Source organism: Cherax quadricarinatus, chromosome 28, assembly GCF_038502225.1.
Source record: "Cherax quadricarinatus isolate ZL_2023a chromosome 28, ASM3850222v1, whole genome shotgun sequence".
In the NCBI taxonomy this organism is placed as follows: Eukaryota; Metazoa; Arthropoda; class Malacostraca; order Decapoda; family Parastacidae; genus Cherax; species Cherax quadricarinatus.
In genome coordinates, this window is record NC_091319.1 from 7,945,702 (window position 1) to 7,958,201 (window position 12,500).

The 12,500-nt window shown below is 44.2% G+C and overlaps 1 protein-coding gene across 1 annotated transcript in view; it reads left to right on the forward strand.

The window, feature by feature from the left end:
- Positions 1-12,500, forward strand: part of LOC128693151 (putative neural-cadherin 2) — a 360,314-nt gene that overhangs the window by 167,017 nt on the left and 180,797 nt on the right. Inside the window, exon 2 of the mRNA XM_053782623.2 lies at positions 11,514-11,642. Coding sequence (XP_053638598.2) covers positions 11,514-11,642 — 129 coding nt within the window. The remainder of the gene's footprint in view (positions 1-11,513; positions 11,643-12,500) is intronic.

The window sequence follows — 12,500 nt, forward strand, 5'->3', positions numbered from 1 at the left end:
ACACCTGTTACACCTGCCTGGTACACCTGTTACACCTGCCTATTTAAGAGTCGCATGCCAAGGAATTACTGTCCCAGTTCCCAGCAAATTAAATTACATTCTCAGGATTCTCAGTGATCCTTCCTAAGGTCTTCCCTTTCCCCTTCTCTCCCTCCCCTTTCCCTTTTCTCTCACCCTTTTTTCCTTCTCTCCCATATTTTCATTCTGCCTTGTTACATGGTCATTCACTCCAGCTTTTCTCCTGGTCTGACCGTACGATAATTTGGGACCGTCTTTAGCCTCAGTCACACACCCACTTGTCTTTTGTTTTCCAGTTATTTTCCCCGGATTTAAAGGTGTTACTTTAGGACACAAACATATGGCTGAACATGTCATGGTGGATCGAGTGAAGCTTCAGACAGGGGCGGGTCTTATCATGAAACTAATGAAGTTTATGCTTCAGGGTCCCTAATCCCGGAGGGACCTCAGTCCACGGCGCTTAAAAATTTTGGGTCTACCCTATAAGAAGGATTTTTTTAATAATAATAGTATTAATAATAGAGTGTAATTCATTACAAAATAATAAAGAAAAAACAAAAGATTTCTCAAGTATCATGTAGGGTATATTTTGCTAGTTACGAAGGCGACCCATAACAGTTGGAGCTTCAGGGCCGCAAGAGTGTAGGTCTGTCACTGGCTCAAGGCAGAGTGAAACGTTCGTAGTGATCAATGCTTCTTCTGCGATGTGTGTGTGTGCTTTTCTTCCGCTACTGTAGGCTGTACGACATTTCGATCGTTTTATTTTGTATCTGAAAATTCCCAGGTTACCTGCCGTGCCTCCTAGCCTGCCTGTTTTTTTTAAAAAAAGTTCTTGAGATTTTTTTTTTGTGTGTGAGCTTCTCCTCGATTTACTCTTTTGGAAAAAGTTATTTTTGGCTTCTGTGTCGAGAAATACATTATATCTTGAGTTCCTTTTTTCCAGTTGGGTTCGTTCGTTGTCCCATTGTAGTTCCAGGGAGGTACAGACGTCCTGTTATACGAGTCTATAAAGGAGGCCTTTTAAACTTCTTTTCCTCGTTCTGTTATTGTTGGTGGTCACGGTTCCTCCTCTCTCGTGAACATGTAAGATGACAGGTAAATCTTACCAGCTTCTTCCTGCATGCACTATATGCTTATCTGTACGTCTCTGCGCTTTTCTTAATAAAATTCCCGTAATATTTACTTTTCCAATGTACGAGGAGAGGATAATAATAATAATAATAATAATAATAATAATAATAATATAATAATAATAATAATAATAATAATAATAATAATAATAATAATAATAATAATAATAATATACTAGTAGAGGATAGTAATAATAATAATAATAGTAATAATAATAATCTTTATTTCTACAAGTACTTGACACAACTTATACAGACCACAGCTGACATCAGTGATATACTATGTAGAAAGCTCCTGGTTATGCAGAACATTTCGAGCAAGTTATGTTAATTTTGTCCCCCGGGATGCGACCCACAACAGTCGACTAACACCCAGGTACCTAGTTACTGCTAGGTGAGCAGGGACAGCAAGTGCTTAAGAAAACACACCCAAATGTTTCCACCCGCATCGGGGATTGAACCACGGACCTCAGTGTGTTAGCTGAGTGCGCTACCAACCAAGCTACTGGACACCATAATCCTCAAAGCCTTAAAAAGAAAGGATCTAATATCCTCTCTTACATCTGCCTATCTGGTACGCTAGTTACTTGTTCCCCTCCTGTTCATTTCTTTCTATCACATATCTGCTGAACGGTGTATTCTCCCTTTTGTTACTTTCTCTCATGTTCGCCTCCGGTACGTTATTCTCTTTTGTTTCCTTCTCTCACTTTCACTTCCAAAAAACTGGTCAAACAAAAGGATATAATTTTATTTTGTTTTGCAATCAATGGGTTTATCAGTTTAGTTTACATGCAAAGGTTGTTAGAAGCAATTGATTCCTTAGTTATCATGGGAGGTGTTCAGTCCCTCAGTTATGTTGGGAGGTGTTCACTCCCTCAGTTATGTTGGGAGGTGTTCAGTCCCTCAGTTATGTTGGGAGGTGTTCAGTCCCTCAGTTATGTTGGGAGGTGTTCAGTCCCTCAGTTATGTTGGGAGGTGTTCAGTCCCTCAGTTATGTTGGGAGGTGTTCAGTCCCTCAGTTATGTTGGGAGGTGTTCAGTCCCTCAGTTATGTTGGGAGGTGTTCAGTCCCTCAGTTATGTTGGGAGGTGTTCAGTCCCTCAGTTATGTTGGGAGGTGTTCAGTCCCTCAGTTATGTTGGGAGGTGTTCAGTCCCTCAGTTATGTTCGGAGGTGTTCAGTCCCTCAGTTATGTTGGGAGGTGTTCAGTCCCTCAGTTATGTTCGGAGGTGTTCAGTCCCTCAGTTATGTTGGGAGGTGTTCAGTCCCTCAGTTATGTTCGGAGGTGTTCAGTCCCTCAGCTATGATGGGTGGTGTTCAGTCCCTCAGCTATGTTGGGTGATGTTCAGTCCCTCAGCTATGTTGGGAGGTATTCAGTCCCTCAGCTATGTTGGGAGGTGTTCAGTCCCTCAGCTGTGATGGGAGGTGTTCAGTCCCTCAGCTATGATGGGAGGTGTTCAGTCCCTAAGCTATGATGGGTGATGTTCAGTCCCTCAGCTATGTTGGGAGGTGTTCAGTCTCTCAGCTCTGTTGGGAGGTGTTCAGTCCCTCAGCTATGATGGGTGATGTTCAGTCCCTCAGCTATGTTGGGAGGTGTTCAGTCCCTCAGTTATGTTGGGAGGTGTTCAGTCTCTCAGCTGTGTTGGGTGGTGTTCAGTCCCTCAGCTGTGATGGGAGGTGTTCAGTCCCTCAGCTATGATGGGAGGTGTTCAGTCCCTAAGCTATGATGGGTGATGTTCAGTCCCTCAGCTATGTTGGGAGGTGTTCAGTCTTTCAGCTCTGTTGGGAGGTGTTCAGTCCCTCAGCTATGATGGGTGATGTTCAGTCCCTCAGCTATGTTGGGAGGTGTTCAGTCCCTCAGTTATGTTGGGAGGTGTTCAGTCCCTCAGTTATGTTCGGAGGTGTTCAGTCCCTCAGTTATGTTGGGAGGTGTTCAGTCCCTCAGTTATGTTCGGAGGTGTTCAGTCCCTCAGTTATGTTGGGAGGTGTTCAGTCCCTCAGTTATGTTCGGAGGTGTTCAGTCCCTCAGCTATGATGGGTGGTGTTCAGTCCCTCAGCTATGTTGGGTGATGTTCAGTCCCTCAGCTATGTTGGGAGGTATTCAGTCCCTCAGCTATGTTGGGAGGTGTTCAGTCCCTCAGCTGTGATGGGAGGTGTTCAGTCCCTCAGCTATGATGGGAGGTGTTCAGTCCCTAAGCTATGATGGGTGATGTTCAGTCCCTCAGCTATGTTGGGAGGTGTTCAGTCTCTCAGCTCTGTTGGGAGGTGTTCAGTCCCTCAGCTATGATGGGTGATGTTCAGTCCCTCAGCTATGTTGGGAGGTGTTCAGTCCCTCAGTTATGTTGGGAGGTGTTCAGTCTCTCAGCTGTGTTGGGTGGTGTTCAGTCCCTCAGCTGTGATGGGAGGTGTTCAGTCCCTCAGCTATGATGGGAGGTGTTCAGTCCCTAAGCTATGATGGGTGATGTTCAGTCCCTCAGCTATGTTGGGAGGTGTTCAGTCTCTTAGCTCTGTTGGGAGGTGTTCAGTCCCTCAGCTATGATGGGTGATGTTCAGTCCCTCAGCTATGTTGGGAGGTGTTCAGTCCCTCAGTTATGTTGGGAGGTGTTCAGTCTCTCAGGTGTGTTGGGTGGTGTTCAGTCCCTCAGCTATGATGGGAGGTGTTCAGTCCCTCAGCTATGTTGGGAGGTGTTCAGTCCCTCTGCTATGATGGGAGGTGTTCAGTCCCTCAGCTATGTTGGGTGGTGTTCAGTCCCTCAGTCTTGATGGGAGGTGTTCAGTCCCTCAGTTATGATGGGAGGTGTTCAGTTCCTCAGTCTTGATGAGAGGTGTTCAGTCCCTCAGTCTTGATGGGAGGTGTTCAGTCCCTCTGCTATGATGTGAGGTGTTCAGTCCCTCAGTCTTGATGGGAGATGTTCAGTCTCTCAGTCTTGATGGGAGGTGTTCAGTCCCTCAGTCTTGATGGGAGGTGTTCAGTCCCTCAGCCTTGATGGGAGGTATTCAGTCCCTCTGGTATGATGGGTGGTGTTCAGTCCTTCAGTCTTGATGTGAGGTGTTCAGTCCCTCATCTATAATGGGTGGTGTTCAGTCCCTCATTATTGATGGGTGGTGTTCAGTCCCTCAGCTATGATGGGTGATGTTCAGTCTCTCAGCTATGTTGGGAGGTGTTCAGTCCCTCAGCTATGTTGGGAGGTGTTCAGTCCCTCAGCTATGATGGGTGATGTTCAGTCTCTCAGCTATGTTGGGAGGTGTTCAGTCCCTCAGCTATGTTGGGAGGTGTTCAGTCCCTCAGCTATGTTGGGAGGTGTTTAGTCCCTCAGCTATGTTGGGAGGTGTTCAGTCCCTCAGTCTTGATGGGAGGTGTTCAGTCCCTCAGTCTTGATGGGAGGTGTTCAGTCCCTCTGTCTTGATTGGAGGTGTTCAGTCCCTCAGTCTTGATGGGAGGTGTTCAGTCTCTCAGCTAATATGGGAGGTGTTCAGTCCCTCAGTCTTTATGGGAGGTGTTCAGTCCCTCAGCTATGATGGGTGATGTTCAGTCCCTCAGCTATGTTGGGAGGTGTTCAGTCTCTCAGCTATGTTGGGAGGTGTTCAGTCCCTCAGCTATGATGGGTGATGTTCAGTCCTTCAGCTATGTTGGGAGGTGTTCAGTCTCTCAGTTGTGTTGGGTGGTGTTCAGTCCCTCAGCTATGATGGGAGGTGTTCATTCCCTCAGCTATGTTGGGAGGTATTCAGTCTCTCAGCTATCATGGGAGGTGTTCAGTCCCTCAGCTATGTTGGGTGGTGTTCAGTCCCTCAGTCTCGATGGGAGGTGTTCAGTCCCTCAGTTATGATGGGAGGTGTTCAGTTCCTCAGTCTTGATGAGAGGTGTTCAGTCTCTCAGTCTTGATGGGAGGTGTTCAGTCCCTCAATCTTGATGGGAGGTGTTCAGTCCCTCAGCTATGTTGGGTGGTGTTCAGTCCCTCAGTCTTGATGGGAGGTGTTCAGTCCCTCAGTTATGATGGGAGGTGTTCAGTTCCTCAGTCTTGATGGGAGGTGTTCAGTCTCTCAGTCTTGATGGGAGGTGTTCAGTCCCTCAATCTTGATGGGAGGTGTTCAGTCCCTCAGCTATGATGGGAGGTGTTCAGTCCTTCAGTCGTGATGGGAGATGTTCAGTCTCTCAGTCTTGATGTTAGGTCTTCAGTCCCTCAGTCTTGATGGGAGGTGTTCAGTCCCTCATTCTTGATGGGAAGTGTTCAGTCCCTCAGTCTTGATGGGAGGTGTTCAGTCCCTCAGCTATAATGGGTGGTGTTCAGTCTTTCAGCTATGATGGGTGGTGTTCAATCCCTCAGTCTTGATGGGAGGTGTTCAGTCCCTCAGCTATAATGTTTGATGTTCACTCCCTCAGTACTGATGGGTGGTGTTCAGTCCCTCAGTTATGATGGTAGGTGTTCAGCCCCTCAGCTATGGTGGGTGATGTTCAGTCCCTCAGTACTGATGGGTGGTGTTCAGTCCCTCAGCTATGTTGGGAGGTGTTCAGTCCCTCAGCTATGATGGGAGGTGTTCAGTCCCTCAGCTATGTTGGGTGGTGTTCCGTCCCTCAGTCTTGATGGGAGGTGTTCAGTCCTTCAGTTATGATGGGAGGTGTTCAGTCCCTCAGTCTTGATGGGAGGTGTTCAGTCCCTCAGTCTTGATGGGAGGTGTTCAGTCCCTCAGTCTTGATGGGTGGTGTTCAGTCCCTCAGTCTTGATGGGAGGTGTTCAGTCCCTCAGTCTCGATGGGTGGTGTTCAGTCCCTCAGTCTTGATGGGAGGTGTTCAGTCCCTCAGTCTTGATGGGTGGTGTTCATTCCCTCAGTCTTGATGGGAGGTGTTCAGTCCCTCAGTCTTGATGGGTGGTGTTCAGTCCCTCAGTCTTGATGGGTGGTGTTCAGTCCCTCAGTCTCGATGGGTGGTGTTCAGTCCCTCAGTCTTGATGGGAGGTGTTCAGTCCCTCAGTCTTGATGGGTGGTGTTCAGTCCCTCAGTCTTGATGGGAGGTGTTCAGTCCCCCAGTCTTGATGGGTGGTGTTCAGTCCCTCAGTCTTGATGGGTGGTGTTCAGTCCCTCAGTCTTGATGGGTGGTGTTCAGTCCCTCAGTCTTGATGGGTGGTGTTCAGTCCCTCAGTCTTGATGGGTGGTGTTCAGTCCCTCAGTCTTGATGGGACTCAACAAGGCTGAGCGCCTACACACCTACATATCAAGGTTGGACAACTAACTGATCACCTCAAAACACGTTTTCATGTCTTCCACCATCTCCAGTCTTCTCTGTGTTGATAAATCCACTGATTGGCGGAACGTTTCTGTAGTAAAGATGGCCAAATGTTGCATATGTATTTTATTCAATAATAACAATGGTACCTGGCTTGTAAAAGCTCCTCGTATTCTATATTCATCTTGTCATATTTACCTATAGCTAAATGTTCCATTTACTTTTAACATCTCTTACCATGTGCTCGTTTCTGCTAGAGCTTTATCTGGATGTCTTTGTCTGTCTGGCTCGGTGTCCACCTCACTGCTTGTCTGTCTGTCTGCTTGTTTCCGTTTCAGTGTCTTTCTGACTGTCAGCGAGTCCTTGTCTGTCTGTTTTTTCTGTTTTGACGCCTGTTTGATTACCTGCCGATCTCCCTCTGTTTATAGTTCCTCTTATCCTTATTTATCTCCGATGAGCATAATTCCATTTCTTTATTTCGGTATTTCTTCATCACCGAGGTTCTCATTTTATTATCAGGTTCAATGAGAGCACCCGGAGGATGGCTCAACTGCATACAAAATTTTACTTAAAAAAAGAAATCAAAACAAAAAGAATCCCATCTCCTTTCATCTTGGTCCCAGAAGTCAAGAAGACGAATCGTTATTGGTTAATGACATTCCGCGTGGGCCATTCAGATCACGTCTTACAAGGGCCCCACACTGAGTGGGCCAAAACATCAAAGTAAGACAGCATAAAGAGGATAAATTTGGGAAATACCAAAACTCGACTTCCCAACCTACCATTGGCTTGAATTTTGAGGGAGGAGGAGGATGCTGGGGAGATGCTGGGGGAGAGAAAGAGAGAAGGGGGGGAGAGGAGGAAGAAGGAGATGAGTAGGATGAAGCGGGAATGGGAAGACTGCTTTGATCACGTCTTTTTGTGTGTGAGTGTGTGTATGTGTGTGTGTGTGTGTGTGTGTGTGTGTGTGTTTGAGGTTAAAGTCGAGTGCAACTTGAGTTAGTCTAAGATTGGATTGGATTCTCTCTCTCTCTCTCTCTCTCTCCCAGTGCTCATTCCCCTCCCCCCGAGTTCTCATTTATGGTGCTCAGGGGTGTGCTAGTGTGTGTGTGTGTCTGTATGTGTATGTATTTATGTGTGTGTGTGTGTGTATGTGTGTGTTTGTGCATGTGTGTGCTTGTGTGTGTGTATTTATGCAATAAGATCACAGTAGACAGGTGGCATTATAATATGCAAAGCAGCCACTGTGAAAAAAAATAAAAACATTCCAAGCGCTTTCGGGATTTCTCACATTATCAAGGACCTGGTCCATGATAATGTGAGAAATCACGGAATCGTTTGGAATTTCACTATTTTTTCCATAGTGGTTGGTCTTCACAGAGTGTATTTATGCGTACATGTTCATGTGTAAGTGCGTGTATTCACGCACCTGCATGAATCTGTATGTACGTAAAGACGAGTGGATGCACGTCCGTCCGTATCCACGTCACCCGGGGATGCTGCAGCAGTTCCCAAGCCTCTTACAAGCGTCCTGATCTCTGACAGTACTGACAGCCTGCTAGAAGATGAATATTCCTTTTTACGACAGCTAAAACTACCCCTCCGTCTGCCCTAAATTTTCAGTATTTTCTTCATCTGCAGAAAGGGTCCGGTTACGACTTTTTCCCAGTTGTCTTACTAATTTTTTTTTTTTAATTCCCGTTTTGTTATTTGTTTAGTTAATTCTCGTTGCTTTCTTGTTAAGTTCCGTTGTTTTCTTATTTGTTAAGTCTCGTTTTTAGAAATTATTTTTCTTCCATTCCTAGTATGGTGAGTGGAATATACTATATGAAGAGGTGGTGGAGGCAATACATTATACACAGCTTCAAGAGTAGGCATGATCGGGCCCTTGTAACCAAAAAATTAGTAAAAGCGATGGATTAATAGTTAAGAGAGGGAGCCAGGAGCCTTGACTCTACCCCCTTCCGCCCAGCAAGTGACATAATGCCGCCCCTGCCGGCTGAATTCCTCACCTCAACAATACTCGCTCTTAGGAATGGTTAAGAGAACAAGAAGAGTGGGTGCCAGTGGAAGGAGGAAAGGTAGGTGGAATGATGAGTTAAGATACGGAAGAAGAGAGATGGTTTAAGATTTTTTTACAATGTAAAAATGATGCAAGGAAGATGGAGAAAATGAAGAAGAGGGAATACAAGAGAGAAGTAGGATATTATCAGCATTTTTTTTTTTTTAGAAATAACAAGCAGTTTTGGAAACAGATAAATAAATGAGCAGAGAAACCTTTCAGTAAAGAATATAGAATTATTATTATTATTATTATTATTATTATTATTATTATTATTATTATTATTATTATTGTTGTTGTTGTTGTTGTTGTTGTTGTTGTTGTTGTTGTTGTCAGTAGTAGCAATAATAGTAGTAGTAGCAGTAATAGTGGTAGTAATAGCAGTAGTAGTAGTAGTAGTAGTAGTAGTAGTAGTAGTAAAATAATTATAAACCAACATGGGTTATAAAAACAGAAAAGATATAGAATGCAGATGCTGAGATGAAAGATAAAAGGTCATGTGTGAGGAAGGAAAGACGGGAACGTGTTAGGAAGGAATATCCAGAAGTGAATATGGAGAAAGTGACATGGTAAACAGGGTGAAAGCAAGAGGGGAAGAAAAATCAGAAAGAATGAATGAAAGAATGAAATCCTGAGACACAATATGAAGAAGTGTTGAAATGAAGGTTGCATTTGTTAGTGAATGAAAGGAGAGAAAGAACTTAAGGATTGGCAGAGAGCATGCACATTACTTTGCGTGAAATAAGGGCTTCGGAATAGTAAATATTACAGTGGAATAAACCTGCTGAGTACATAAGGTAAAGTACCAGGCAGAAATTTGATCGAAGGACGGACCAAACTGAAATATTACGAAAACAAATAAAGAAGGTAGATTTAGGAAGTAGATGTGCTGATCATGAGCCGTGTGTTGAAGAATTCGGATGACCAATACCACGATGAGAGAAACTATTTTTTTTTCTAGCACTTAGGTATATAGGATAAGCATACAAAGTGGAAGGACAAGAAACCGGCGGGGCAAGTGTTAAACTGTGTGGAATGGTTGGTTTGGTGTTGAAGATGCTACGAGATTGCTTGTGAGGCTCAAGTGGGGGTATGTAGGAGAGAACGGGAATATTTTCTAGCAAAAGTTGGCCTTAATTAGGAACTCACAAACCCACAAACTAGAGTTAAACTTTTCATTGACATTTCGATGCGTCCTCTATCAGTATCAAGTGGCAAGTGACGGACCGAAACAATGCCTATTAAATCTTCTGCAAAATTTGGGGCTCATTTCGATGTATTTTTTTAGAACTGCATTGTTGGAATTTTCATCGTTATTAATTGAAGAAGATATACATGATGCAGAATATTTACTGTATTATCCCGAGTCCTCTGGAATGAGATGGTTAATCAAGCACGCTCAGTCGTTGTCCTTTAACTACTGAGTCGATGACCTGGTTGTGTGTTTCGGGTCGTCATCGTGTGTGTTGGGTTGAGGGCGGACACCTAAGAGCGAGTGGTCTCACGTTCAGGTGGTCCAGGGTGCCTTCCACTTCGCTTCTCAGTATCACAGTCACCGTACTGTGAATATCAATTTACGCAGAAATATTGATGGTGAGCAGTAATAGCACAGGCACAGAGACCAATATTTTGTGTATGTGTGTTTTTATTGTGGCAATATTGCGGCGTTATGATAACCTGTGTCCTCCCTCCTTACCTCCCTCTCTCCCTCCCCCCCTCCCTCCCTCTCTCTCTCTCTCTCCCTCTCTCCCTCCCTTCCCTCATCCTCTTCCCTCCCCTTCTCGCCGAGATTGTGTAAACAGATATTTTTATCAACAAATCCTTCCGCCATATTAACTCATCGTTCTACCGGATTACCCGCTCTTAATTTACCATGAAATCACAGCGACAGGCAGGTCTATCTTCTAAGCTGCCATGAATCCATGGTGGCAGGCCTACCCTCCAACCTGCCATGGAATGATGGCGGCAGTCAGGCCTTACCTCTCAACTCAATGCTTTCCTCCAGACATCTACAGTCACTGTCAACAATCTTAACTCCTCCTGCTGTCCAGTACATGTTTTTCTCTGTCTATATTCTCCTCTCTACATGTCTATTCATCTATTCAATTTTCTATTTGTCAGTATATATATATATATATATATATATATATATATATATATATATATATATATATATATATGTACATAATATCAAAAATGGTACACAATACTTACCAACCTGTCGGTATTGTAGACCATTTTGATATTTACATACACAACATCCCATTAAATAATAGTTTGTCTTATGTGACATAGATCGCTTCAAAAGTTCACTTAATGAGTACAGTGAAAAGCTTTTTGAAGTCAATATTAGCGTCATTGAGTAAGCTTTTAGGTATGTGTGCACTGGGCAAACTTTAGCTGTGTTCGTACTGGGTAAACTGTGACTGGGGAGACACCAGTCCTGCCTACATTAGTCTTTCAATATTATTATTATTATTATTACTGCTATTATTATTATTATTATCATTATTATTATTATTATTATTATAATTATTATTATTTTTAGCAAGAATGAATACATCCGCAGTGTGCTGTTACCGCTCCATCCTGTACGATAAGGGAGAGAGAGGTGTTTCCGTGATGACAGTGAAGGGCTCTTGATCCAAGGAATGGGGAGCTACTTTCCAATTCCGTAGATCAGCTCTGGTTATCTCTGGTTACCCACGATTTATGCTCTTTGATTGTGGCCTGAGTGTCGTATTTATTTTTTACGTTCTGATTCTGTGTTCTGATTGTCTGTGATCTGGCAGAGAGAAAGAATGTGTGAGGTACAGGGGCAAGAATGTGGCTGGGATAGAAAGAATATGGGGTTTCAATGATGCCTTTACTCACATCCCCCTTGTTTTTCCACTTTCCACTGCCTGTTCTTCCAGTTTTCTCTACATCTCTCCCCGTTTTTATCTCTTCTCACAAATAACATCATTAATTAAGAATTTTAACTATTGTTTCTTCAAATTACTCTATCATCACTGCTATTATTACCTCGACTACTAGACCTCATCTACTCCTTGTATCATTACCACGATTCTGTGATCATTGCAGCAACACGCCTACTCTCCGGCACCAGCGTGGGTCCCCTGGAATTCAAAGAGCCTCGATACTGTGCAGTAGTGAGGGAGGATGCTCACCTGGCCGATCCCGTGACGGCGGTCGTAGCTGTACACAAGGCTGGTGAGTAGCTTTCGTCTCGTGAGGTGTTGTCGTCAGATACCGGCATTATGTGATTTGATTTTGTCGTTAGGCCCCTTAATTGTGCCATTAGAGCGTTTGATTCTGTCATTAAGTCATTAGGTAGAGTAATTAGGCCATTTGATGCAGTAATTAGGTAATTTGATTCAGAAGTTAGTTTAGGGTACATACGCAGCCCCCAGGATGCTACCCACGGTAGTTCACTAACACCCAGTCATATCTATACTGCTAGGTGAACAAGAACAGCAGCTGTAAGGAGAATAACACCCAGGAAACCGGTAAACCAGACTTGAATCCTAGAGGTGGTAAGTAGAGTGCCGAGCACGTCTAGAAACGGAGCAATGAACTGAGTGATGGTCAATGTATTTTTCTCGTCTTCCTGGAGAACACGGACGATGAGTGGTCATCCCACTCAGTAAACATAAGAGAGTGGAGAGAGAGAGTGATAAAAGCACTGCGTCGTTGAAGAATTCCCCAGGCTGTAGTATACTTCCCCATGCTGTAGTATACTTCCCCATGCTGTAGTATACTTCCCCATGCTGTAGTATACTTCCCCATGCTGTAGTATACTTCCCCATGCTGTAGTATACTTCCCCATGCTGTAGTATACTTCCCCATGCTGTAGTATACTTCCCCATGCTGTAGTATACTTCCCCTAGGCTGTAGTATACTTCCCCATGCTGTAGTATACTTCCCCACGCTGTAGTATACTTCCCCATGCTGTAGTATACTTCCCCACGCTGTAGTATACTTCCCCATGCTGTAGTATACTTCCCCACGCTGTAGTATACTTCCCCACGCTGTAGTATACTTTCCCACGCTGTAGTGAACAGTATACTT